This window comes from Lichenostomus cassidix, chromosome 1 (genome assembly GCF_008360975.1).
Source record: "Lichenostomus cassidix isolate B80296 chromosome 1, HeHo_3.0, whole genome shotgun sequence".
Classification (NCBI taxonomy): Eukaryota; Metazoa; Chordata; class Aves; order Passeriformes; family Meliphagidae; genus Lichenostomus; species Lichenostomus cassidix.
In genome coordinates, this window is record NC_139479.1 from 93563652 (window position 1) to 93590492 (window position 26841).

The following is a 26841-nucleotide window of genomic DNA, read 5'->3' on the forward strand; positions in this document are numbered from 1 at the left end:
CATATTGAGCACTGGTGCTGGACTGGCGGCTGCTGTGTTGCAGCTTTTGTATCCACCATGGATACAAAATATCCAACATGGATACAAAATGAAAATTTCAGATGCTAATGAGACACATAAGTAACAGGTGCCTTCCTCCTCCCAGTACCTTCCTCTGACACCTAAGGCAAGAAGAGCTTCCTGTGTCAAACAATCAAACCCAGGGGGAATGTTTGCAAAGGTTCACACACACCATCCCCCTAATTGTAGAAAACTACAAAAGAAGTGCTTCTCTGTTCATTACCTCACACCAGCAGAGTGATGGGTTTTACAGTTCAATGTCAAATAGTTCCTTTTATGCTACAGAGAAAACAGGGTCAGAAATATGACTTCATTAAATTTAAAATTGCAACTTGAAAGCAAGCAAAGGAAGTTTATTGTAGCTTTCTTCATGCAAATCAAAACAGAGACAGCAACAGCAAGAACTTACAGCTTATTACATATTCTGATCATGGCATGAGATTCAAAGGAAAACTGGGTAAAAGCAACCATTTCAGAAACGTTTTACCTAAACCAGACAGCTTCATATGGTAAATTTGGGGGTCAAACTGAGAAACTTAAATAGGCTTCTTTGGATTTAGCAGATTGTCTCCTAAAAGTTCTCTTCAAACCTATGTCAAGAACTTGAAATCTATGTCAAGATTATAAAACCATGTAAGTAAAAAAATACTTTTTTTTTAACAGTACCCGTGCAAAGTTAGTGCTTATCTTCATCTTCTCATAATACCCAGAAGACCTTGGGCAAGGACTGAGTCCTAATGCCAGGCCAGGTTTCAATGCTATGTACCAAAGGAAGTATGTCACTCTGCCTTTGCTGAGGATCAGCTATGCAGCAGCTTCACTCTAGACACTGAAACAATGGAAAAGCCATTATTTCAGATCTATGGAAACACAAGAATAATCTCACCCCACACAGTTCTCTAGAATCCATTTGAAACCAGATACTACTTATATATTACAGCTAGAGTTCATTCAAGCTTCATCTCCTTCTTGACAGGAGGGCTGACACTGCACATACTCTTGCTTTAAGAACTCACACCTGTGAAGAATTATCACACATACTCCTTTTTGTAAGTAAATTTAAAAGGCTGAACATAGTCTTGGGGACAATTCATCATCATGGCTAAGATTAAAAAAAAAAAAAAAAAAAAAAAGCTCGTAACTGACCACTTACCATTGCTTTATTTTTAATTCTAGATATAACTGATCAGCACTTCATTTGGTTTGGTATGGTTACACTTCTGTCTCCCTCTAAAGGGAGATATTAGGACTTAGGAAATCATTAAGATTTCCTAACAAGACTATAAACCTTAAATAGTCAAGAGCATATCTATGCTCTACAATTGGATCATCATACCATTTTTTGTCTTGCCTTTGTATAAGAAAATAAGTAGCTTTCCAGATTGAGAAGTAGTAGAAGTATCCCAGAGACTGTGGAAATCCTGTCAGTCCCTAACTTCAAGAGGTAGAGAAGCAGAAAGCACACAATTTCCAATGCTAAACCCAACCATTAGGAAAAAAAGGACAAAGGGAAGCCTGCTGAACACCAGGTAGTGTAGTTCTGCAGAAAGAGTGCATGTGCAGCTGCCTTGGCTGGGCTTTTAAAGGGCTATCAGCTCTCCTTGACAGTGATTGCAACAATTGAAGGTTACATCTTCATATCTTGTATATGGGTGAAACCTTCCAATACTTTTCTTTGTGGAAAGGAAGGAAGATGGAGAAGTCTCAGAAAAAGAAACATCTGTTGATGTGTCTGGACGTGCAGCTGGATCTAGTACATGTAGCATCTAAGGACAGAAAAATTGAGACTGAAAATATTTTTATACAGTTTAATGAGCTTTTTCCTTCTCTATCAGCTAGGAAGGATTTCTGCTCAAAAGGCATTTTTCATTTTTTTTTCCAAGTTGAAAATGAAATACCCATTTGCCCAGAACCTTAATACAGAGATTAACATGTATGAAGAGTTCTTACCATTTCGGCCATTTTCTCAGCAGGGGTATTACAGAACTCCACAGTTGTTGAAGTCTTTTTTGGACTGTTAGTGCCAACATCTCCTAGAAGATGTGAGCTTACAGATTTGGCTAGCTTACAATTCACAGCTGCTAGCTCTGTTGTAGTGTAAGGCTGGGCACTAGGATAGTATGTCTGTTGTCTCCCCCACTGAAGAGAAACCATGAGCTCCTCCAGCAGCCTGCACAGAAAGAAGCACTGTTAATGCATTTAGTATTCCATACTGTATAATCAGCACCCAGCACACTTCAGAGGAATCATCTCTTCCCAAGACTTACTACACAAGCTAAATCTTTAAATGCCAGAAAAGGCATTTAAAAAAAGGAGACAAACAGGCTATTCTCCAAGGCAAGGCCTCATCAGCACAGGACTTTAAATGCTGGGAACACTTCATTGCTGTTTGGCAGAATAAGCACTAGAAAGTCCATGTAGGTAGAAGAATCTCTTCTTTGATATATTGATATTTTGGAAGGAAACAGAGAAGACCTGAGGTCAAGATAGTAAGTGATTAGAGAAAGCCTGAGGATATGAGGGATGTCAGTTCCACAGTTTATTACCCCTAAGACTTCACACCTCTAGGGAATGAAGAAAGAATTCTATTACTTTTGCTCTTTCAGCTCTAAAACTGAAAAGTGACTGTACTATACACCAGCATAACTGATTTTTGTTGAATATCAGCGGAAGAGGGGAAAGTTATTTGATTCTTCTCTGGCCTAAAATAAACTGACAAAAATGAAGTTTGCACAGAGGTAGTCTGGATTAGAAAAATCATACTTGTGGGTATCAATCATCTCTTGACGGAACTGATCGCGTTCGTTCAGCAAGTCCTGGATTGCACTTTGTGCATCTCTGGTTTGGCGCTGAAGAATTGCTCTGGTATTGGTCAGCTCATCAGCCATCACCCTGCAAAAGAAATCTCCAGTCAGTAGTGCAAGTGAACAGTTTGAATGTCACCTTTATTCTACTACAGACCATCACTTGTCTGCTCAGCCTGAGGATTAAGCTGCTGTTCTCTGTTCCCTCCCACATGCAGAGCCTATATCAACCTAATTAAGAATAATTTCTGTTCAACTACAGTCAACACCAGTGCACGATTATGTTTTGACTTGCTGAGTTTAAACAATCTTAGACCACTTAATACAAACCTAGTAATAGACATTTCAAAATACCTTGGCTAAGTGTACCCAGCTGACAAGGATCCCGTGAAAGAAAAAAGTAAATACATTTTTCTTTTACTAACAGTTCTCACAAGTATGTTGTCATCACATGTGTTCACACTCATCTCTGAAAATGACAGCTATAGATTGCATTCATTTACCTCTGCCTTTCTCAGGAGCAATCACTAGATGCCAGATACGAATGTTGCAGAGCTACAAACGAGACAGCTGTTGTCACATTTTGCTATGCCATGAGGCTTGGCAGTGACCCCTCCAGGAGGCATTACAAATGCCTGTGATATTCCAAATGGAAAAACCAGAATGACATTTAAACAAACACCAATTAGAAATCCAAGATAAAAATGAACCAGAATGTTACAACATCAAAGAGTGTTACTCTAAGCACATTGCTGAGACTCACATCCCTGATCTCAGAATTCTGAATAATGCTAAAAATCCCAAGTTTTCCTAGTAACTCTTGCTCAGCTAGGACTTACAAAAACCATAGCACCCCATATGCTGAAACTTCTTAAGACCAGCAAATTAAAGGGAGGAGACTGTATTCTATTACTATTTCCTTCAAGCAATAAGGCCTTTTGTGATATGCATTAAACATCATAATTCAGTCAGTTATATCCAAGTATAGTAGAAAGTTAAAAATCCTAGAACACCACTTACAGATTTGGTAAGACAACTAAACTTAGTGAGTTTAAAGTCTAATCCATTGTCAAATGAGATTTTGACTTTCAAGACCTGCTTTTATGGTTAGAGAAGTAACAGGAGGGTTCTGAGCAGTAACACAACCAGCGCTTGATAAAGAGATCTTCCTACTCTTTCTTCCATACTAGATCCCTGGCTCGCCCTAAGCAGAGCTCTTAACCATGTCAGCTTTTTCTCAAATTGATGACTGTATCATACTGGGGGGTGTTGGGAATGAAAATCAACCTTTAAGAAAAGTCAGCTGCCCTAGAAGACATTTTTAAACCCTAAACTGCACACAGTTTTATCAGAATTAAGAGCTTCTCTTGCTATGTTGACAAGAACTGTAGTTGAAATTTTAGGAGGTTTAGGACTCACTGTATTACCTCTGAAAAGCAGGACTTTTCAGATTTACAAGGAGCTTACTTTCTTTACAGCTTTTCTGTATTCTCAGATTTCATAGTAGGTGTCAGTATGGGTGTTGTGGCTGTTCTCTGCATATGCAAGCACACTGCAGTGAGTGTATGTGATGAAAGACTGAAGGAGAATGCTGTTAGGACAGCTCCGTGAGAGGGAATACCTGCTTGCTAGGAATTTGCTTCGCCACACATCACATTGTATAGACATGCGCTCCAATTGCTCAGACAACTGAGCCATGTTCCGGCCCAGGACTTCGTTTTCCAGGATGAGCTGATTCTTCTCACGAGCCATCCGCTCAAAGTGATACTGCAGATCGTCCCCAACAGAAGCAACAAGCAATTTCTTCAGCTCCCGATTGACCTGGAATTAGACCAGACTCTCTGTAACTATCAATAGAGAATAAACACTCCTATTTCCAGAATGCAGTGCAAGTTATTTCAAATTCCTAACAATAAATTGCCTTTCTCTTTGCAGAATGGGACACATCCAGGCAGCATAAACATTTGAGGCTAATGCACGTCCAACACATTCTTGTTTAAATTCTAAAAGTCAAAGAGGAACAATGAAAGCCGGCTACTGGAAACAAAGTTTCAGTCAACTCCTGAATTAGTGAGATAACTAAGAATTAGACAAGACATACACAGGTATATGAAATAGAAAATTACAGTTAACCCTTCTACTGCATAACACTTTTCACTTAGTGATTAAGGAGAAAAATCTTTCCTTATGAAAGACTAATTTCTCTGCAGGTATCTAGTGTGTTTCTCCCAGCTAAGTCTTTGACTCTTTCATCTGTTGTCAGAAAAGCAGCACCAGAATACTTTGATGTACTTCTACCCTATATCTTAGCTGATAAGTTCAAAAGGGAAACTGTTTGTTTCAAGGCTAGAGTGTCAGAGCAGTTCTCTTTGGTCACATTCACAAACTGCTTATACAACCAAAACAGTTCAGTTGTGTGAGAGAAAATGCCCTTAATTTCTTACCTCTGTCTGTATACGCAGCTGATTAGAGAGACCTTCTTTATCCTGTAACAACCGCTTTTCTGAATTCTTTAGCTTTTCAATTGCATTTTTCAGCTCTGTCTGTTCTTTCTTGGGATCTGTGGCTCCATCTGACTGATGGAATGTGTCTCCTTTATGTCCCACAGATTTAGCTACCTTAGCATTTTTAGTTGGAACAACATGGGTGATAGCTGCTTTGGGGACTAATATTCGAATAGCTTCAATCTCCACTGATTTATCAGCATGTACTTTCCCCAGCTGCAGAACTCCGGGACTCAGGGAAGAGGCTGTCTTTTTATGGGGGCTGTGGTGGATGTGATGGGTTGTAGTGTTGGCTCCAGTAATTGCTTCCACTGATCCAGCTGTTTGTTCCGTTTCCATGCCATCTCCAGGTCCTCGAATGGGTGCTGAGGCATCATCAACTGAAATTTAGAAATTGTGGAGGGAAAGTTTACCACCCCTCACTTGGTTATAGTGTCATTGCAAGTATTCCCTTAATTTCTGTACTCTGAAGTTACAATTTCAATTGTACACTGCGTGTGTCAAATAGTCTGTTGCAGCAGCAATTACCAAGCACAAGTCAGAAAATCATAGAATGGTTTGGGTTGGAAAAGACCTTCAGGATCATCTTGTTCCAAACCCCTGCTATGGGCAGGGACACCTTCCACTAGACCAGATTGCTCAAGGCCCCATCCAACCTGTTCTTGAACATTTCCAGGGATGGGGCATTCACAACTTCCCTGGGAACCTGTTCCAGTGTCTCACCACCCTCACAGTAAGCCCTTACTCAAGCCAGTCCTTACTCAAATGTGCATTGCTCATTAACAATAACAGTACAAGGCACAAACATTGATCTGAATTGCATTAATTTTAATTTCCTGTGGCCGTAAAAGATTAAATGCTGACACAAAAAAGAGCCTTCATGGAAAAAATTCTTGACATTACTCACAGGCTGGAAACAAAATCAGGTCAGGGGAGCTGACAGAATCAGAGCAGTTTCATTTGAAAAGCAAGAAGCAAATGAAAAACAGCTATTAGTTAGACAGCTACTGACACCTTAAGAAGTTTAGCAGACTTTTAAGTACTACCTTACATGTGTTTTAGTTGCCCAAGTGAAGGTGTAAGAAAGGCCAGTGAGCCAGTTCTTCTCCATTCCTAATCAACAGACCTCAGAATTCCCAGTAATGCTGTAACTTGCTCTATAGTCCCCAATATGCATGACATTTACTGAAGTTAATTTTATTTAAGTCTGCTAAGTTTTCAGCTGAATTAATCATTATTGTAATACAGTTTCCTCACAATGGGTGAGGAAACAAAGTTTCTGAGGACATGGCTACTCATACTGCTTTTTTTCTCATATTCTGAAGGCAGTAATGTGAGTTTGTGTCTTCTATCCAAATAATGGATTTCCAAAATGCTATAGTAATTATACTGCCTTATTTTCAAGTTTGCTGAATCAGTACCAACAGGTTCTACCAGAGGAACTGTCAGACAAGTGTATAGACAGATCCCAGTAGCAGTGACAAACTTCTTTTTCAATATAAAGCTGGATTAGAAAAACAACATTAAATTGCTGTTCCATCCAGGCAGCTCTGGTTTTCACTGCAATAATGAAGTCACAGAACTGCTTCCTTATAACTACAAAAAAGGAGTAAGTTTAAATTAATAGAGCCTGGTTTACAGAATAACTCCAGTGTTTAGAATTCCAGTCAAAGTACTTTTAATCCAGTCTGCTTAGATGTCATATGAACAACCTACCTTTTTCTACAGATGTCATTTTCTCTTCAGCAGTCAGCTCTTCCTAAGTAGGCAAGTCTGAGGAAGAAATGAGGAGGGGAGCAGAAAAAAAATCTTTAGCAAGGTAACAGTGACAGTTAATCTTGGATTATCCTGTTTTCTAGTATAACCTCTAAACTCCAGTTCAGCAGCACAGTGAGAAAACCCACACCAAATAAAGGGAAAAACCCCAAAATTGTAAAAACTTCACCAAACCCCATAAAGTTAAAAGGAGAAGGCTGTGAGACTGCTGACACTTGTGTCTTTTTTCACCAAGAGTTGCACTTCAACTCCTTTACATTGCTCCTCATCTTGTTGTAGTTTCCGATCCTCAAATTTCTCTTTCTGGTTTCCCTCCTTTTTTCAGTGAGCCCTCATTTTACCCTTTAAAAGCCTGTAACACTCCCAGAGTACAACAGCATGACTGTGCTGAGATAACCTAAAATAATCACAGAACCACAAGAAAAGGAAATCCCACACCGTCCTTCACAGAGATCAAGTGGTGGGGAGGAAACAATGGCAACTTCCCAGTCGCACAATTCCTTTTGTCCTGCTTGCTAAAACAACCTTTTTCACAGGGCCACTTCTCAGTCAAAGAAGGACTCAATGCCCTGAGTGTGTGCACATATTTAGTTTAACCAAACTGCAAAAGTTTACCTCAGTTTGGCCCAAACCATCATCCTGGCCATTTTCTCCCTAATCCACCTAAAGGCATTGACCATTGCCACCTTCATCCACAGGCCCATCTACTCGGAATTATACAAGTCACCCATCCCTCTTTTCTAGGGCCTGTCTCTAACAATGCTAGTTTGAGATCAGTATACCCCTATTTTCTTTGGCTGGCTTTTTTTCCCTTGAGTTCTCCCCATTATTCAAGGGAGATCCCCAGGGCCCTTGCTTCCTTTCACTGTACCACCAACTGAAAAGGCTTAACCACAGCTTTTTGACTTCCATTGCAACAGCTCTCTGCCCTAAAAAGAAAATGGCAGCAGTGAGCACACTACTACTACTTTCGGGTTTCTAGATTCAAGGTTTGTTTTGTGTCAGGCAGGTTTATCTTTTGTGATGAACAGAAGACAAGAGAAACACCTTTCCCTCCCCGAGCTTTCTCAAACTACAGATATGGAAATGTCTCACCATCTGTTGCTTCTACAACTCCAGCTGTGTGTTTGCTTATTTAATAGCATTAGGTGGTAATCACCACTGCTCGTTCCTTTTTGATTGAGCATCTTTATTTACTCGATGAGAACGAGGAGGATGAAAGCGCAGATGCCCAGAAAGAGGCAAGAATACTCAAAGAAAGGCTGATTAGGAGCATTTGGGCTTATGCGCTCCCTCAGACACGGCCTGACGGTGACCCTGCTGCTTCAGAGCTCACTCTCTAATACTGCCCAGTAGAGTGCGGGGGCAGTGTAAGCCTCCCAGCACATCCCCTCCTACTACAAGCTCCTTCACTGCTTACATCATTGCCCACCGCACCTCCCCTGCCGGGCCCAGGGCCTCGCACAGCCACTGCCCGCCTGCCCGTCCGCCCAGCCCCGGCCACCCGGGCCCCCTGTCCCTGCCCCGGCCGCGACAGACCGGCCCAGAGCGGCGCCGATGTCGCGACAGCCCCAGCGTTGTCACCTTCGCGGCTTCCGCGTCCGGCGGCGGCGGGCGGAGCGCTGCGTGCCGTGTCCGCTGCCCAATCGCGGGCCGGGCGCGGGGCGGCGCTTCGGTTGCCGAGACAGGGCGGGCCGGCATCGCCATCGGCCGTCATCGTCCTCATCACCATCGTCGCCATGGTGAGCGGGGACACGGGCCGCGGGGACACGGGCAGAGCCCCTCAGGGCCGCGGGCGGGAGGTGCCCCGCCGGGGAGCGCCCGGCCCTGGGCTGAGGGGCTCGGGGGCAGCCTGGGCAGCTCTGAGGGCCGTTCGGGCTCGTTGGCGCCCAGCTGCTGGGAAGCTGTTCTGAGAGAGCAACAGGCTGGGCCAGGAGCCCGGGAGAGCTAGCGGGAGGAGGGAATACGTTTCAGGCACGACAGTCTTTATTCTTGACTGCATCTGCTGTGTACTAATGCAGGACGGACGACAGGATGTCATTGCAGGGGCACTAAAATAAAAAAAACGAGTTTGCACTTCAGTATCGGGGAAAGGTTCTTCCCCCAGAGGGTGGCTGGGCACTGGACAGGCTCCCGGGGCAGGGCTCACAGCAGCAGCCTGGCAGAGCTCCAGCAGTGTTCGTGCGATGCTCTCGGGCACACGCTGTGACTCCCGAGGTACCATGTGCAGGGACAGGAGCTGGGCTGGCAGTCCTGGGGGGCTCCTTCCATCGCAGCTGTTCTGTGGTTATAATGGAGCTCAGCTGAGTCCCCTTTGCCCGAGATGGTGTGCGAACCCCAGTGTTGCCGAGTTGATCTAAAAATCAACAGCTTTGAGTTGCAATTTGTACTCATTTGCAAGACACATGCAGTAGCCTGGCAGGTGCAGCTGCAGCCAGGCTCACCTTAAACACCATCCTGAGTGCCTCAGCCTTGCCCCAGCCACTCCAGCAGCTTATTCTGCACCTTGCCTGCAGAACATAAACTCCACATCAGCATTTGCCACTTGAATAGAAATGCCACTGTTTGTTTTCAGATACAGGGGTTACAAGTGTTTTGTTTAATCCAGGTAAAACTAATTTTCAATCCCCATGTTGAATGTCAGCAAAAGTCCTGCTTTTTGAGTTGTAGCTTAGGTAAAGCGTTTGCTTTGTTGTAGTTGACTGTCACTGAGTGACATGTTTCTAACCTCCCTTTCTTTCTGAGGTGACACCAAGTTAACTTCATTAATGCAGTATGGAATCTTACATCAACTTCTAACAAAATGTTTCATGGCATGTTTGTTTGATTTCTTTTGAAAAGCCTTCAGTGATAGGAACTGCATGATCTGTTGACATAATTCCATTGCATGATGAGTTTTATAGGTCACTGAGATTTTTTCCTATTATATTCTGTGCTGGAAATGATACCAGTGATTTTTTTGTTCTGCCCTTGATGGCTTAAAGATATTCCACTTTGTCTTTCATGTGTAGAAGTACTTGAATATTATTATATTATTCCTCATTTCACATTTTTCTAAACAAAATTTGTTCTCTTGATATTTTTCTACTGATAACTGTGGTTTTAAAATTTAGCCTTTTTCCACTCAGTCTGCAGTTCTCTCTAAATGTGGTGTTTAACGTGTAGGTTTCTTGCCAGCTGCAGTGTGTTTCAGTGCTGCTGAACAGAGCAAAATATTTGTTTCTTTTGTCTTAGATCTTCATATTGCCAAATTTACCATATTTATTTCCTGAACTGTTTGCACTCTCACTGCAGCATACCGTAACTATCAGATTTCCTGTGGTTTTGTTGTCTGGCCAATTTCCTCCCTTGTATTTGAATTTTTACTGTAGTACTTTGCCTTTGTTTCTGTAGAATTTTCAGATTATTGTTCTGAGTTCTGCTTCTAAACTGGTCACAATCTTTCCCACCTCAGTTGTCAGCCCAGATTCTGGAAGTATGCTTTCTCAGTTTCATTTTCAGTGTAGTAAGAAAAATACAGAATAAACCAGGTGCATGGCATATAATTGTGGAACACCATCTGACTCCCAGTTGGCAAGGGAAGTGTTCCTAGTTACATCTTCTCTTGTTTTACTCATAGTCATAGTTTAGGCCATAATGCCTTACTCAGCTTGTAGATTCTCAGGTGACAGATTAAAAGCCTTATCAATTCCTTGTTTGTCACACCTGTGGCTTCTCCCTTGCTCAGTGTGTCAGAAGAAGATTTGTTCTTGACAAATTCACATTATCTGCTTTCTATTATTATGTTGTTGTCTTAGATGTTCAGTGACCAGCTACTTTAGAACTCGTTTCATGATCTTCCCAAATACTGCCTTTCTTGCCCTTCTCCTGTACCCTGGCACCTTTCTTCTCTGGCCTTTCAAGTGTTACAGAGCTCTGCTTGTTTCCTTTATACTTAAAGACTCACTAATTTTTCACCTTCATCCTGACAGTTTCCTGAACTACATTAAGAATAATTTGGCAGCTGGAAGATGATGGTAAAATAGATGTTTGGGAACGTATGCTGCCCAGTTAGGTGTGGACACAGCATCCGGGGAACCTGCTTTTCTGCACCTGAGTTGTGGCCTCCCTTTTGGCTGCTGGAATGCTTATTATTGTTCTGTAATGGTACCTTCATGAAATCACACACAGAGACATCTTGGTCCATGATCTTAACAGTGTTAGTTTCTTTTGATTCATGGGTTTGGTGCACTCTGACACTTGCATGTGTTCCAGAAACAAGTGCAGAATTTTCCAGAGAACAATGGGCTCTGTACACCACAGATACAGAGCCTGATTGCACATAGGTGCAGTTAGAGGATTTTCTTTTATTCCACCCTTTAAAACAGCTCTTCTTACCCCTGCAATCTAGCAACTGCATTCTACATTACAAAGACTTTGAGCAACAGGACAGACAAATTATTTCCTCCTTGTCCATAGGGAAATCAAGGCATGTAAAAGCCAGGTGACTTGTGTAATTGATGCCACCTGGCTTTGATCTTGTGGATGTAGAAGGACATGGTTAGTGGAATTGAAGTGTCCAACTACCATAGTTCTGTTTGCAAAGTTAAGGGAAAATATATATGAAATTGGCTCTCCTAGTTGCCAGAGCTTGCAGTCTTATATTTTTGACAAAAATCTTAAATTTATCAAGGGATGATGAGCAGTTCAGCTCACTACAACAGAAAATCTGACAATTTGTGTGTTACATGTTTGCTGTAATTATTATTATCATCATCAGCTCATTAGTAAAACCCACAGCTTGGAGAATATCAATATGGAAATCAATTTAGACAAGACAGGGAAGAAAAATGAGAATTTAAAAAAAATTCTTTGAATTCCATGGTGGAAAATACTTATTTCCTTTCTGGGCAATAGGTCTTAGAAAATAGGAAGTGAATCAGGAATTTCAAAAACTTAACAGTAGTGAGTCCTGGGTTTTTCATGCCATGTTCAGATTTTCAGCTGAAGACTTTATAAAGGCAGAACAGCTCATGGGGCTGTATTGGCTTACAGGAGTTTCACTTGGGATCCAGTAATCTCAAACATACTGGATGAGCTAGTAAAATGGAATAATTTTGGTGGAGATCTGTCATTCAGAACTGATCATATAAACAGACTAAACTGCTTCCTGCTAATAGACTTTCCTGAACATTTGTAAAATAACTTTTCATAATCTTCAAATTGCTTACTTCCTGTTGCAAAACAGTCGTCATTAAAAAAAAAAAGTATTTAAACTCTTACAGGAAAAAGTACAATCTCCACAAAAGAAAGATACTTTCCTAATGCTTGAGGAGTTCTGCTTCTTTGGTCTTAAAACAAGACTCAATTTCACTGAAGTACCAGTTAGTGATTACATTGAATTTTCCTCAGCTGCCCCGTGGCCTGATCCTGTCAGTTGTAGCTTGCAAGACAGAACCAGCCACAAAGACAGGGCTCTGTACTTAATGACAGGCCAACTGTCATTTAGAATATTTCATCATAGGGGAAAAAAAAAAATGTTTCATGCAGTGTGAGGAGAAGATAAGTGCTATCGGGTAGCCTTTAACTACTTATTGCATGGTGAGTCTTCCTGTGAGCATCAAAAGTATGCCATGGTTTCTTCTTGACCTAGTCATTCCAAATAGTGGAAATTTACCTCTTCAACAGCTAGGCTCTGTGCATTGCAGAAGATGTAGCTGATAAAATCACAGATTCTTTGGCACTCTGTCAGGCAATTGAAAACTGTTTGAAAACCCTCATAACTTCCCTTTGTTCCAGGAGCTCATTTTGGGTTTGATGCTGACATCTTTATGACATTATGTGCTTTATAAAATACCACCCTACAAATACAGGTTTAGAATCCATGGGATAAATTACCTCCTACTGTAGCCAAGTCTTGGCTTTGGCTTGCAGAAATTGTCATCTCTCCAAATGTAATTTTTGATGCATTGATGGCTCTTCTGATGGAGTGGCTGAAATAGGTGACATTGTGATAATCAAAGTTATCTAACATTGTCTAATGATAAGTTTGATACTAATCCCCTTTTGTCACCAGAGCTGTGACAGAGCTGTCTGTCCAGATCCTATGGGTTGTGGGTGCAGATCTTAATAACTTTGACACGTCTGTCCTAATGGTGTGTTGGTTTTTTAAAGTATATATCTTGTCAGAAACTCAAGAAATTCAGGAATTACTCAGTGAACCATTACCAGGAATAAAGAAAAGTTTCAAACTTTCAGTTGGCAGTAAAATTAATAGAATTTGATGACAGACAGTGGTTATTTAGGGAGATGTTCCAGGCAGATTTGATGTGGATAAAATTTACACTTAACAGTCAAAACTCTGCATTTTTTGAAAGTACATCTAGATTGTTGTTAGTACATGAACCCAACTTTTCTTTGTAGGATCTGGATGTAGGAAGGATGAGCATTTTATTTGGGCAAAAGGACACCAAGCTGTAATTAGAATCATAGAATCATCATTTAGATTGGAAGGGACCTCCAGCCTGCTCAAAACAGGTCTAACCAGACCAGGCTGTTCCAGGCTGTGTCCTGGCAAGTCCTGAACATCTCCCAAGATGGATATTGCACACTTCCTCTGGGCAGCTTGTGCCAGTGCTTGACCACTCTCTTGGTAATTCTTTTCTTTCTGGTATGTGACTGAAATGTTCTATGTTTCCACTCGTGTCCTTTGCATGTTTTACTGTCGCTGTGCACCTTCAGGAAAAGTCTAGATGCATCTTTTTAGTGTGTTTCAGTTAGGCAGTTGCAGACAGCAGTAAGGTCACCCTCAGCCTTCTCTAATCCGAGAAAACTCAGTTCTCCCAGCCTCCTCTCATGTGTCTTGTTCTCCAGACCCTGACTGCCTTGGTGGCCTAAACGCCAGAAACTAAACCTTATAGCTTTTTCTGTTTGGAAGTGTCTGTTTCCTTTCAGCCAAGGGAATAGTGACCCTCTAAAAAGTGGGTTTGGCTGTTCAGTTGCCCATTTTAGTGTCAGTTTCTGGAATCCTATTATTATCTAGTATATGCAGGTGGGATACTCTGTTAGTCATTAACTGGCTGGTGAGAAACAGTGGTAGTAGGGAACACTTCTTGCTCTAAGTTTGAAGAGGGCTTTTCCATGAACACTGACTTTTAACTACAATTGTAGCTGCCAGGAATAATCAACAAAAGTACAATTTCCTGAAAGTAAGCACTGTGTGTGTTTGGGCTAATGTTCCCAAACTATTTTGTGTCCACCTCACCTGTGTCCTTATACAGTTGGAAACCAGAGGCCCTGGTGCCTAAGCAATGCACTGGGGTCATTCAGTAATGTTTTAGTGGGTAGAACCCCATAGTTCTCTCCCAGTCAGCAAAATGGAAAGAAAAAACAGCATAAGGTTTGATAAAGGGAGGTGTAGCAGGGCTTTGGAACATGCTGTCACAGTTTGATACTAAGAATGAGAGCTTAGGAAGTATTTGCATCTATAACGAGCATATCTCAGATCAGATGAGCACATACAAAAGGTAGAAATTACTATGTTTTTTTCTCACACTCTGCGCCTATTATTTTCCCCATGTGAGATAAACTCTGTGAGGTGCCCCTTACAAGTTCTCCTGGAGTGGGCAGCTCTGATACTCATTTAAAAACTGTGGCATTGGGATTTTTGGAGGCCAAGCATTGAGGAAGGCCTCCTGCCCACGTCCCTCAGTTTTCCTGTGTGAAAGGACTTCACCACCCTGGCTGTTGTTATCTGTGCTTTATCATTTAGTCATTTTCACCTCCTCTTGCGAGGTTACTAATTTTGAGGCGTGGTGCCCTAGGAAGAGGTGGCAAACAGAGATGGCTTCATACTGATAATTTCAGAAGTGAATTCTTGGTTTAAATGAAGTGCTCAACCTGTCCTTGGGCACCAGAGGGTGCTCATGTCCTTGCAAAGTGGTTCCCTCCCGGGATGTGTTCCTGAGAGACTGTTGGCTGTTCTTTGTTTTGCATGGGATCCTTCAACAATTGTAACTGCCTTAATTATCTTTTTAAAAAATCATACTTTTTCTGCAGAATACTCTTATACGCTTGGGAAGAGAGCCACATACAAGAGTGCTCTATACATGGGAAATGGGATAGGTGGGTAGGCATGCTTGAGGCTCTGTAGCTGCTTTTCCACATTAACACTGCACATTTAAGTTTGATCCCTTGCTAATTTTAGTACCCCTCCTATTTTTAGCCTTTCCATATATTATTTCTCCTCTGTAGAGACTGTGTTATGCTGTATATTTTCTAGTTACAAAAGAGCAACGTTGTCCTCGCCCTGTCCCATGGTCTCTCTTACAATACACTCTTTGATAACTGAACCGTGGTCTTTTAAGTCTGAACACTCCCAAATCACTGGGGTGGAGGACAGGAGCTGTGGTTTGGATCCAGTCCTTGCAGCTACTGACGTTCTGGACTAACAGTATTTCCTGGAGGCAGCTGCAGGGCTGGTGGGCTGGGCATCATTTTACATTTTTGACTGGTTTCAAAGGTGCCTGATTCCTGTGCTGCAGTGGAAACAGGAGATCAGGATGAACTGACTGACCTGCCTCTGCTGTGTTTTTGTCAAAACAGAGATTTAGGATGCCTAAGTAACACAACTGTTTTAGCTATTAAATCTTGCTATCCTTCTGTGAAAGGAGTGATGATGATTATTGTTTCCATTTTACAAATGAATAAAGTGGGAAATACAGCCTCCTATTTTGAAAGGTGCTGAACATCAAAGGCACTAATGCAGGGGGCAGCTGTGAAGGTGGAACTATGCAATTTTATCCAAACTGTATATGGGACTGGAATCTCTCAGTCAGTGTCTTCATCCAGCATAGACTTTCATCTCTGGTGAATAACATAGTTCAGTTGTGCAAATCTGATGACAAAAGTCCTATGCTTTGGAAGAGAAATAATCTTCGAATTGTAGAACAAATCTTCATAGGGTGAACCTGTAAAAGTCTGTTAGGATTGGCAGAGTGTGGGAACATGATTATGCTTATCCACTTTGCTTTTTGTACCCCACAGAATTTTTTGATTTTTTTTTTACTTTACTAATGGGAAATTTCTAAATAGCTTTTATCATGAGAATTTGTAATTAGTCTGACTTCAGAATAAATTATGAGCATGACATCTGTACTAGCTGAAATCTGGATTTAGTCCAACTAACTTAGAATGTGACACAATCTGAGAAAAAATAAAGCCAGCTTTGGTTAAGCATTTCGTGCAGACAAAATGCTTGCCTTAAGTACCCACAGTAGTGAATGAGAAAGTGTGTCAGCAGAGTTGTTTGTCAGCTTCAAGGGACCATAAATGTTTAGTAGAATTTTACAAGCTCTGACTGTTCCAGGTAGATGCAGCATGTGTGGTTTTCAGAGCACTCACACAAACTCCTGGGTGCTAATTGCCTGTGATATTGGCTGGCTGAAGGACCCTCTCTCCCTTAGCTGTGATTCCAAGGCAACCAACTAGTTCTTGTTAAAAAAGCTTTTCAGAAGATTATTATGAGCTGAGATAATCTGAAGATGCTGTAGGCATTATACTACTTTGAAGTGCTGTTGACAGCTTTAGTTTAGGATTTGTAGGTGTTTCCTTTCCAATCTCTACTTCCAGCTGCTTGTAAGTTTCTCAAATTTTAACCATTCTGTGTGAAAATTTCCAGACATTCTATGGGAGGTTGAAAATTTCATGGAATACCTGAATAAGAATGTGTGGGGAGAAAATTTGAAAATGCTCCAGAATCCTAATTAAAATACTAAAATAACCAGTGTTCCTCTGAAAAGCTTTAGTTTTAAAAATACTGGAACTTGAAAGCTGAAAGTTTGCCAGAAGAATGATATTTATAAAAGAAAACTGCCTTTGAATATTGACATCAGCTTTCATTTTGAGCCTCTCAGAAATGTTTTTCATGTAAGTACAATATTGGTTGGATTTTGTACCAGGATGTGCGCAGGTAGCTCAGTATTTCCCTTCCTGGGATCGCATGTAGGTGTTAATCTTGTGGTTGGAAGGTGGAGACACAGCGTTCAGCAGCTGACCATGGCAGCATTAGTTCTGCCACTACTGGCTGATTAAGTGCAAAGCACCTAAACTTTGTGCTCAGATGTGATTATGTGGGATGACCTGCGTTGCAAATCGTGCTCTGAGTCAGGGAACAGCTCTGCTTTTAGCTTAAATCACTGCCAGGCTCTGCTGGAGTCAGTGGAGGCAGACAGGCACGAGCTGAGCACTGCTGACTAGTCCTAGAGGAGTTACCTGTGATCGTGTAATTAATAGCACAATAATATATGATCCTATGATCTGCAGCTTTAGAAATGTGCGTTAAATGGCCACATATTCTCCTAAAGACAAGGTTTAGCTGGTCTTATAAAGCTAAACCTGTCTGAACAGAGCAATGAGGAGCAGTATGGCACCCTTCATGTGTTCTAGAGAAATTGTTTTCCATAATTAGAAAAACAGTATGAATCGTGTAACTAAGTACTTAACTGTGACATGTAATTGCAAAGGATTGAAGTTAATGGTTGAGAATTTCAATTGTTGATTCTTTTATATGAGAGACTGGGGGAAGAAAAGGTTACACTAATCATGCCTACATGCTTCATAGGAAGCTTACGTCATTTACATAATCTAGTAGTAAAAGAAGATTTCTTGCTTAGTAAATCGACAGAACAGCAAGATAATTTTGCTGATGTAGCATGGAATTGCAGATTCCTAAATCTGAGAAGAAAATTTGAGGCTTTCAGCCTTCTAGAGCTGTGTTTGTCACAACCCCTGAGCATAAGGGGATGATTTACTGAACTGAGATCCAAGTTGAAGAGGAAGATTCCGTTGGTTAGTGCTACAGGGGCAGAAGTATCCCCATGCTGCTTGGCAACAGATGGTCCAAGCAGCAATAGCCATATGAACATAGACAATCCAAAAGGCACCTGAGAAGCCCAGGGACCAGTAATACTGGAAGTCTGTGAATCCAAAGGATGTAGCACCAGTTGGAGGAGGGTAAACACAGATTCGGTAAAGTGTTTGACTCAATAGATTTCAAATATGATTAAGAATGTTAATAATTTATCCAATATTTGCCTAATTTGAAATAGTCTAGAATTTGTGTGATATTTTCAATAGGTAGGCTTTGCTTTCTCCAAGGAGAGGATAAAAAGATGCTTACAAAATTCACCAGTGAGCTTCTGAATACAAGGCTTAGGTTGAGAATTGTCTGTATTCAAGACATTGTCATGGAAATTGTAGTTGCCAGATGTTTCTCGTTTTGAAAAGTGATCTTTTGATTTTACTTTTTCACTAAAGAAAAGCCTGTTGAGAAAGTAGTGGGAGGTGCAACAGCAGTGAGGGGGCTGCAAAATTGGAGTTCTAAAAATTATTCCAGCTCGTGTGTCAGAAACATGAATAGGAGGAGGAAAATGAGTTTTAAGAGACAGAGCTAATTGAGTGCTCTATCTACACAGTGTTGTGGATTTAAGTTTTGCCTGGAAAATATCCTGTATTATATAAACTGTGAAGGTAGAAGATGGCTTCAATAACACAGCTTAATAAATACGCACTGATGAGAATTCATTTTGGGATTTAAGGTGCACTACAATGCTGAAAATCTGAGCACTTTCTGCCGCTCAGAATGTTATTTGTTAAATACCACCAGCATGTCTGAAGTCTCTTGTTTCAGTCTTGCAAAATTGTTGCTAACATTTAATGGTGTAGCTACTTCTGTGCTTTTTGCTATTCCCTTTTCGTTCACAAATGGAGATTTTTTCCTTTGAAGAATTATTGATGATTGAAAATTACTTGTAGTATGCAAATAGAATTTTATATACAGCTGCTCTCTGCTTGTTTGTCTCAGAAAATGTTTGTGTGATCAGAGTCTGTTCATGTGTATCTGACCACTGAGTTTTCCTACTGGGAAGTTTGACGTTTACTGGCAGATTTCAGTCAGATTTGGTGGAGGGGTAGTGATGTTCCTCCAGGTTTCACGAGAATGTGGAGGGGGTAGAAATCCTCTAATTCGTCTTTTAAGAGAGACTTTACTGTGAGCTCAAATATTGTTAGACATCAGACAATCCAGGTGGGTATGAGCCTTTATTAAATACCTGACCTGAAGGGAGGCTGTGGTCACAACAGCCAGGGATGAGAAACATGAATACAGAGAACCAGGCCTTGTTGTTTCTCATCCTTGCAGAAGTACTTGACCTTTTTTAGGAATTTTTTTGAGATTTCTATTGTTTTAAATGTTTTTGAATTTTCTTTTTCAGCTTTATGTCTGCAGAGGACTGTCACATTTAACATATCCTTCCATGAAAGAATAGCACTCCTAGCCCACTGATTGAGACTGTCTTTTAAGCTAATTGAAGTAGCATTTTTTTTGTCTGGTGATCTGAATTTGTGAGCACTTGATGCTGTGTGGGAAGTCTGGATAGCTCAGGGTCTGCACTTCAATGCATTCAGCTGAAAATAAAGCAGGACTTGCCAGATGTGACAGTAGGAGAACAGGAAAGCTAACAGGTCAACCATATAAAGCAATCAAAGTATTTCTGGGGCTCCTCAAAGCAGGTGATACTGTGACAGCGATTTTGTCACTGGCCTGCTGGGGGTGTATAACACTGTGAGTAGCTGCTTCTGGCTGGAATTCCTGGCTCTTGCTCCTCAGACCAGGAGTTTATCAGTTACTGCTTTTCATTTGTGCTGAAGTCCTCTTCAGGACTAGGAAGTAGCATTGAATCTGAAGTGGGGATTGGTCTGGAAGATGAGTGATTGGAGATTTATGAGCTCTGAGGAGCTGTTTCAAATCATTCATTGCAGGACTTAGATGCCTGCTGTCAGAGATTGATTGTACATTTACAGCAGTAGCTTCTGGACTTTAGAGGCTGATTATACATTTATGACAACAGTTTTTGGACCTAATTCTAAAAATAATATTCGTGGTGAAGGCAGCTGGTCAGGTGCCCCACTTCACCCTGTCTGAAGAGCACAAGGCCAACATTGTCTAAGGAATGCACCAGCACATATGGCAATAGTTGGTGGGGTTTTTTGTAGAAACTATAAAGAAGAAAGACAAAGAGGAAGACACATCCTCACTTGCCATTTCAGCTTTTTTTTTTTCTTTTTGTTACCAAGCTTTTACACATTTGTGATTTTTTAAATATTTTTTCTTACTAAAACCATAAAATAAGTACATGTTAATGCATCACCAGACTACCTGATACTGGAGTCAATCAGCCTCATGATGTCTTCACTGAAGTGTTTTAAGATAATTAGTATTCTTTGAAACCATCTAATTTTTAATTAAAATTCTCATGCCCTTCCAAAGTATTTTTGAGAGTGCCACCAACCTGGTTTGAGGGGGGAGTGGGTTGTGAAAAAAAATGTTCCCTTAAAATTGTTGCCAGAATTTAAGGAAGCTTCAGAGTAGCCTTTCCAGAAAGCTTTTCTTGGTGCATTAGGAGAAATACCCATTTGGTGTGAGAATAGTTCCTGTCTGCTGGTCCATCCTGTTCCCAGTGATTTTCATAGAAACAGCTTGGTCTGTGCTTGACTGGAGGTTCTCCCCATGACAGCACCACATTTTACACAATGCAGAACACAGATATCAGGGTGGATCGGATTCAGCTTTTACTGAGGTTTGTGTGGTCTCTTTATTGCTTCATTAGCAGATGATTCAAATCCTTTGATGCTTTTTCTCTCTGGTCTGATTTTGGAGTCACTGACAAGAATTGAAGAGCAGCAGACAGCAAAGCTGCACACTTGAAATGTAGCAATACTCTGCATGACTCCTAAAGCTGTAATATGTGGGCAATGGGCCCTGAGCCTGTGTCAGATCATGCCATGTGTGTTGATGTTCCTGATAGCATGTATAACCTCACAGAGACCAGGTTACTAGTAGCATGTAAAGGTGCACTGTCTAGATACCTCAGGGCTTGCTAATTTTGTTACTGTTTCATGTGAAGTTCTCTTGCGTTGAAAAAAATAATCAGCAGCTCCCGATTCCCTGTGTTCTCCATTGTAAGAGAAACTCTAGTATGAAATTTCTAGTCAAAACCAGAGGGAGGGGGAGGAGGAGGAGGAGGAGGAGGAGGAGAGAAGTACTCACCCCAGAATAGTACGGCAGTGTGGCTGCCAGGTGGCACCATGAAGCATTTGGAAAACTGAATCCAGATTTGTGTTCCGCATAGGTCAGAGCAGAGGGAAAAAGTTGTTTCTCCACCTTTACAAGTGAGTTCTGTAGTCCTTGAGCTGCTCTTCTACCACTGTTGCTTCTCATGAAAACCTTTGGAAGATCTCCTTTTGTTTTACCATGAACAGAAGCCTTTTGGGAATCTAAAAGGTTTTCAGGACAAGATATCATGTCCTTTCCAGCTTGTTAAGCATTCTGCTTTTTGCTCATGAGTGTCCCTGGCAGTTTAGTTTCAAACACATCATTTCCCTCTGCACAGAGTTTTCTGGGAGCACAGTTCTTTAATGGATGCTTGGATTTAGCTTCTAGAACTTAGTCCCATGCTAGCTAAGAATGACTGCTTCCCCCATCACTTTCAAAAGTAAGTACAAAATTTAGGGTTTTTAATTCAACTGTACTTCAGTAAGTGTTTCTTATGTGCATAGAGCCATCCTACTGCATATTCACATGTGCCAATATAAACAAAAAGCAAAAAGTAGCAAAACCCACATGCATTTGAATATTTTTCTGTGCAGCTTACAGAAGGGAGAAGAACAGAACCTATTTTTTCCATCTTCACAGTAGGTGAACTCTTGACATTGCTGATCTTAGTGGTTCTAGATTTTACCATGGAAAAGAGATGTAAAACCTGAGCTCTAAACAGCTATTCTGGAGGTTTCAGTATGTAAATGTAAAGTGCATAGTCACTGCTAGGCTTTTTAGTGGTAGTAATTTTTCCACTAATGTGAACATTTATGAAAAAATGTTTCTCCTCCATTAGGTATTGCTTGGTTAATTGCATAGTCATGAGAGCAGAGGCTATGTGTGATTTTAATGAGGGAATGGTACAGAAATGAATGGAAATGAATTCTTTAAAGCAAGAATTTTCTGACTTTTAATGTATTTATAGATTCACTTGATTTGTTATTACTTGAGCTGTTCACAGAAATATAATTTCAGTAGTGGCTAACCATGTTTGTGCCATTTCCTCGGGGAATGAGGTGCTTCTTGGTCAAGAGCTGTGAAATATTCCTCTCCAGGAGACACTCTTGGTCTGTATCAGTGTGGTGCATTGAACATGTTCCCACCTGACAAGTCATCACTGTTCTCTAACCACTCTTCTCTGGACAGTTATTTTCTCCGAGTTTTCTTTGTTAGGAGGATGGACAGAACTAAGGATGAAACTTAGCTTGTCTCCTGTAATACTTCCTCGTCTTTGACACTCCTTCCACTTTGCAGACAGGACACACAAGTGAAGGGGCATGTAAGAAGGTTGTTTGCCATACCTTGATTCTGTTCTATTGATTGAGTGGTAAACTGATTGAAAATAAATGTTCAGAAATTAGAATTTCAGGCCTGTGAAGGCTTAAAATTTTACTGCAATCTTTACAATGTGATGGAAAGTAGATAGTTTTTGTGTTTGGTTTTTGCCTTCAAAATCCTACTCCATTAAATAAGTAAACAGAAGTTTCTGTTCTTGTGTAAAAATATATTATGAGCTTAGTATGCACTCACTTTTAAGAACTTATGTTTTAAAATTAGTAGGTGTTTTTGATGACTTGGAGTGGCAGTTTCACAGCCGTGCCTGCCAAGGGCTTCCCAGAATAAGTCCACCATATCATGATTGTATTCAGTATTGTCTTGTATCTGTTTTAAGACTATTTGCATGAATCTGCAATAGTAAGAGTGGAGTTCTGCTGTGTTTTAGGTACTTGTTTGACAGGGTCTTCAGTTTGCTTTTAGTGTTGAATTTCTTCACTTTGCAGTGTGTGCCTCTGAAACAATTGACATGCTCACAAATACAATGCTTCCAATTATTTTACAGTGTTTCCCACAAGCTTTGAACTTTTTTTTATACTGTTCTCTGCATGTAGAAATATTTATTGTAATAATTTTATGTCCATACAGCAGAGAAAATTCGAGTTACGGCTCAGGATAAGCTTTAGAGACTTCGTTTTGGTCATTTTAGAAAAATATTAGGTCTCCATAATTTCTAAATCCATAACAAAAATGGATTCAAGCTGTCCTGCTTACTGATAGTATTTACTGGGTGTTTGGGGATTAGCTCTGCAGTTTTTCTCAAGTCCAAGTAGCATTTATTACCTTGCTTTTGCTTACAATGCCAAAAGAAGATAATACAGAATGATGATTTCTACTGTTCAGTAGCCAGCAGAGCTTGTTGAATAACAAATATTAACTGCTCAGGCATCGAATAAGATCTTGCAAAATGAATTTCAGATGGATCTTAAACCCAAGTTTGTGTTAAAAAAAAAAAAAAAGCAGACCAATTCCACACCACGCAAGACATGCAATGCAGTTTCTCATTGTAAACATGAAAGTGCTGATGATTGATACTGGTGACTAATTAAAAATCTAATGGTGTTTTGTTTTGTTGTTCACATAAATACATTACTTCTGTAAGACAAGGAAGCATTTGCAAATTTTGGAAGTTTTACTTGGAGGAAAATTAGTAGCTTCTCTGGCAACTGCTGCCTGGAAAAAATATTTGAGAGTGATGCTATAACATGAAATAAGTAGCATGCAGTAAAGCAATCATATAACCTCATATTTTGAAGAGGCATTGGTTAAAGATGGTACATCTTCTTGATTTCATCCATCACTAGTCATTTTCTGAAGATAGTATTTAAGAAATGCCCCATCTCTGGAAGTGCTTAAGGTTGGGTGGGGCTTTGAGCAACCTGCTCTGGTGAAAGGTGTCCCTGCCATAGCAAAGGGTTAGAACTGGGTGATCTTTGAGGCTCCTTCCAACCCAGACCATTCTGTGGTTCTGTGAAACAGGACTGTTTTTCTTTTTAGACAACCTCTTTGGTAGAGAACTGCTTCTCTATAAAATCCGTTCTTGACAAGATGATGGTCAGTCAAATTAATTGATTAAACGTCTTCTTGTCCCATAGTGTGATTGTAAGATTGAAGTTGAAATCAGTCTGCCAACCCTTGTTATTGCTTATTCCCTACATAGAAAAATTCAGGAGTGAGTTTTGCCATAGGAGTTTGTTCTGCCTTGCATATCTCCAGAATGACGGCAGGAGCACTGATGACGCAAACACATCCAGCTCAAGCAAGGCCGGAAACCAGGCTAAGTCCCTAGGGAGTTTTCAAGCTGGATGTAAAAGATGAGCTTAACTCTTGTCAAAGGCTGCAGTGTGTACTGCACAGATAATACAGAAGTTAGAGTAGCTGATGCTAATAAGGTTTTCAGTGCTGCACAGACTTCTGCAGAGAGAAATGGAAACTTTGCATCCTTCACAGGGCACTGTGCTGCTGCCATGGCGTAAGTGTTTCTGCAGTACAATCATATCTTTGTTCGCAGTGTAGGGAGTACCATAAGAACTGATAGGAGGGTGGGGCTTTTGCCATGATGCTCTTGACTGGAGAGGTACTAGTATTCATCGCATTGTAAAATTCTGAATTTGCTCTTCATTGTCTCATTCTTTCCTGCTGCTGCTTCTGTTAGGACCTCAACCTGCAAAAGCACTTAGTCCCAAGTCAGTGGTAAGCTGAAGGTGCTGGAAAATTATGATTCTTTTCCTGCTGGTTTTTTAGAATAGTCATGGAAGTTTACAGGAACTCTCTGTCTTGGTGCTTATTAAGTGATCTTTGTAACAACTGAAATGCTGCTGTTTTCTAAAATCTGAAGTACTAAAGAGGCCCACATGGCTTCAAGTTAAACTCTCAATGGTTCCTCAGTGTTTAAAGTGTATAAGAGTACAGATATGTATAAAGTGTGGAAGTCTGTGATAAGACCGTGCTTGCCCTTAGGGGTGGCAGTCAGATTTAGCAGAGGTGGGGGAATTAAAAATTTAGAGCTCCATCTAACTATTCTAGCTATGAAATTACTGGTATTGCATCAATAACCAACAAACATGTACCACTAAGAGGGATGAGAACTGCATGTCCACGTGCTTTGCCTCGCCTCTGTGCTTGCTGTGCTGGGGGGTGTTATCCTTTGAGGATGAGGTGTGGAGAGAAGCTATGCATGTAGTTATGCTTCTGGAATTACTGCAATCCATCTTTCTCATCTGCACTCCTCAGGGGCAGAAAATGAGTTGTAAATGAGGTCGAGCTTTTTATGCTTTATGTAAATTCCAGGAAGTTAAGAAGTGAATCAAGCTAATGTTGTCCTTAACTTGAATATGTTTATCTCGTCATTAAGAGGAGTTTAGATATGACTGTTAAGGAAGAGGAAAGTGTTTTCTTGTAGGATGTGTAAAAAATGTGTTAAGAGTGTAAAATTTAATTAGAGGCGAACACATTTTTTTTTACACAAAAGAAAGTAAATCAAATAGTTTGAGTAAGTTAAGGAGTCTAACAACTTCTACAGTAGTACCTTCCTTCATGACTGCTGAAATCAGGGTAAGTTATGAGATTGTCTGGAAAACTGCCATGATCAAAGTTCCATAATACTTAAAAGATGATAGCTATCAAGTGAAAAGATTTCACCAGCTGTGGTAGGCAGAAGGTAATATGCAGAGTGTGCAAGTCCACTTACTAGTGATTTTTTTTTTACTTTTCATTTACAAATGAAGTTTTTTTATTTGTGTATTTTTAGATATAGAATACGTATGCTTTCTGTAAGAGCCAGTTTTGCCCCTTTTCTTTTTCCAGAGTCAAGATGAGAGATATGCTTTCATTGCTGAATGGTATGACCCAAATGCTTCACTCTTGCGGCGTTATGAACTTCTGTATTATCCAAAAGATGCATCGATTGAAATGGTAAGGATGTAAGAAAAAACATCTGTTGTCATAAATGTAACATCCAATTAAACAGTTCTTAAAATGGCAAGCCGCTGCCTATGCCTATTAATTTTCCAGATAAGAAAATTGAATTTAAAATGTATCTTGCTCTTTTTCTAAAACTAAAAGAAAAGCAAAAATTTGAGTTCATGGTGAAACATATAGAATAGCTTTCACATTTATGATTTTTTTTCTTTCTTAAAGCTTGCTTTGGTGAGGAGAGATTAATTTTCATAAATCTGTTTTCATTCAATCTCTACTTGGGTTTCAGAATTGAAACTCAGCAACACTGGCCTACTGCTTGAGAAGAGTAAGCTGAAGCTCACTTCAAACACGAAAATAAGCTTCAGCAGGAATTCCAGAAGTCTCTGAAGAGTAAAATGTAAAAGAGTCTTGTCAAAGTAGAGGAAGTGGTAAATTTGGTTTAATGAGAGGTAGGACATTTCAGACAGTGGGATCTAAATTTTTCCATCAGTGGTGCTTGCACAGATCTTTGTGTCTTGTGGTTCATAAAACTAATCCCCATTGCTTATTGACAGCAGGTGAAAACAAGCATTTTGCTGTAGCAGGTGTGTATATAAAAATATAATATATACTTTAAAGATAATCCTCATGCCAAACAATGCTTTTTGCTTCCTTTTTAGAATGAGTAAATGGTATGGACTAGTCTGTTCCAATTTTTAATGAAGACCTAAGAATCTAAGAATAGCCTAGATTTGGATATTCACACTTAGTAATTTCGTTATCAAAGTTAACTTTCCTGCTATAAATGTCAAATGCAGAAATAAGAAAG

The 26841-nt window shown here is 40.4% G+C and overlaps 2 protein-coding genes across 3 annotated transcripts in view; one reads left to right on the forward strand and one right to left on the reverse strand.

Annotated features, from left to right (window-relative positions):
* Positions 1-392: 392 nt before the first annotated feature.
* BLZF1 (basic leucine zipper nuclear factor 1) lies at positions 393-8810 on the reverse strand. 2 transcript variants are annotated; one of them, XR_014854472.1, is made up of 8 exons: positions 8684-8810; positions 7085-7141; positions 5309-5748; positions 4486-4685; positions 2824-2952; positions 2011-2230; positions 1337-1826; positions 393-1290 (listed from the first exon to the last, which is right to left on the reverse strand). XR_014854472.1 is itself a non-coding variant. In XM_085071437.1 (7 exons), the coding sequence occupies exons 2-7, from the start codon at positions 7101-7103 to the stop codon at positions 1641-1643; spliced, it is 1194 nt and encodes a 397-aa protein (XP_084927563.1). In that variant the 5' UTR covers positions 7104-7141; positions 8684-8810; the 3' UTR covers positions 393-1640. The 2 variants fall into 2 exon arrangements, 1 of the variants encoding a protein (XP_084927563.1); XM_085071437.1 differs by having other exon boundaries at positions 393-1826.
* NME7 (NME/NM23 family member 7) overlaps positions 8085-26841 on the forward strand; it is an 89642-nt gene continuing 70885 nt past the window's right edge. The window contains exons 1-4 of the mRNA XM_085049858.1: positions 8085-8093; positions 8329-8455; positions 8549-8886; positions 25920-26027. Coding sequence (XP_084905984.1) covers positions 8085-8093; positions 8329-8455; positions 8549-8886; positions 25920-26027 — 582 coding nt within the window. The remainder of the gene's footprint in view (positions 8094-8328; positions 8456-8548; positions 8887-25919; positions 26028-26841) is intronic.

Excerpts from the sequence above, each read along its gene's own strand:
- BLZF1 (XM_085071437.1), bottom strand. Across the intron at positions 2,231-2,823 it reads GAGATGATTGATACCCACAA|GCTGCTGGAGGAGCTCATGG; the intron begins GTATGATTTTTC and ends CTTTCTGTGCAG. Across the intron at positions 1,827-2,010 it reads CTGAGAAAATGGCCGAAATG|ATGCTACATGTACTAGATCC; the intron begins GTAAGAACTCTT and ends TTCTGTCCTTAG.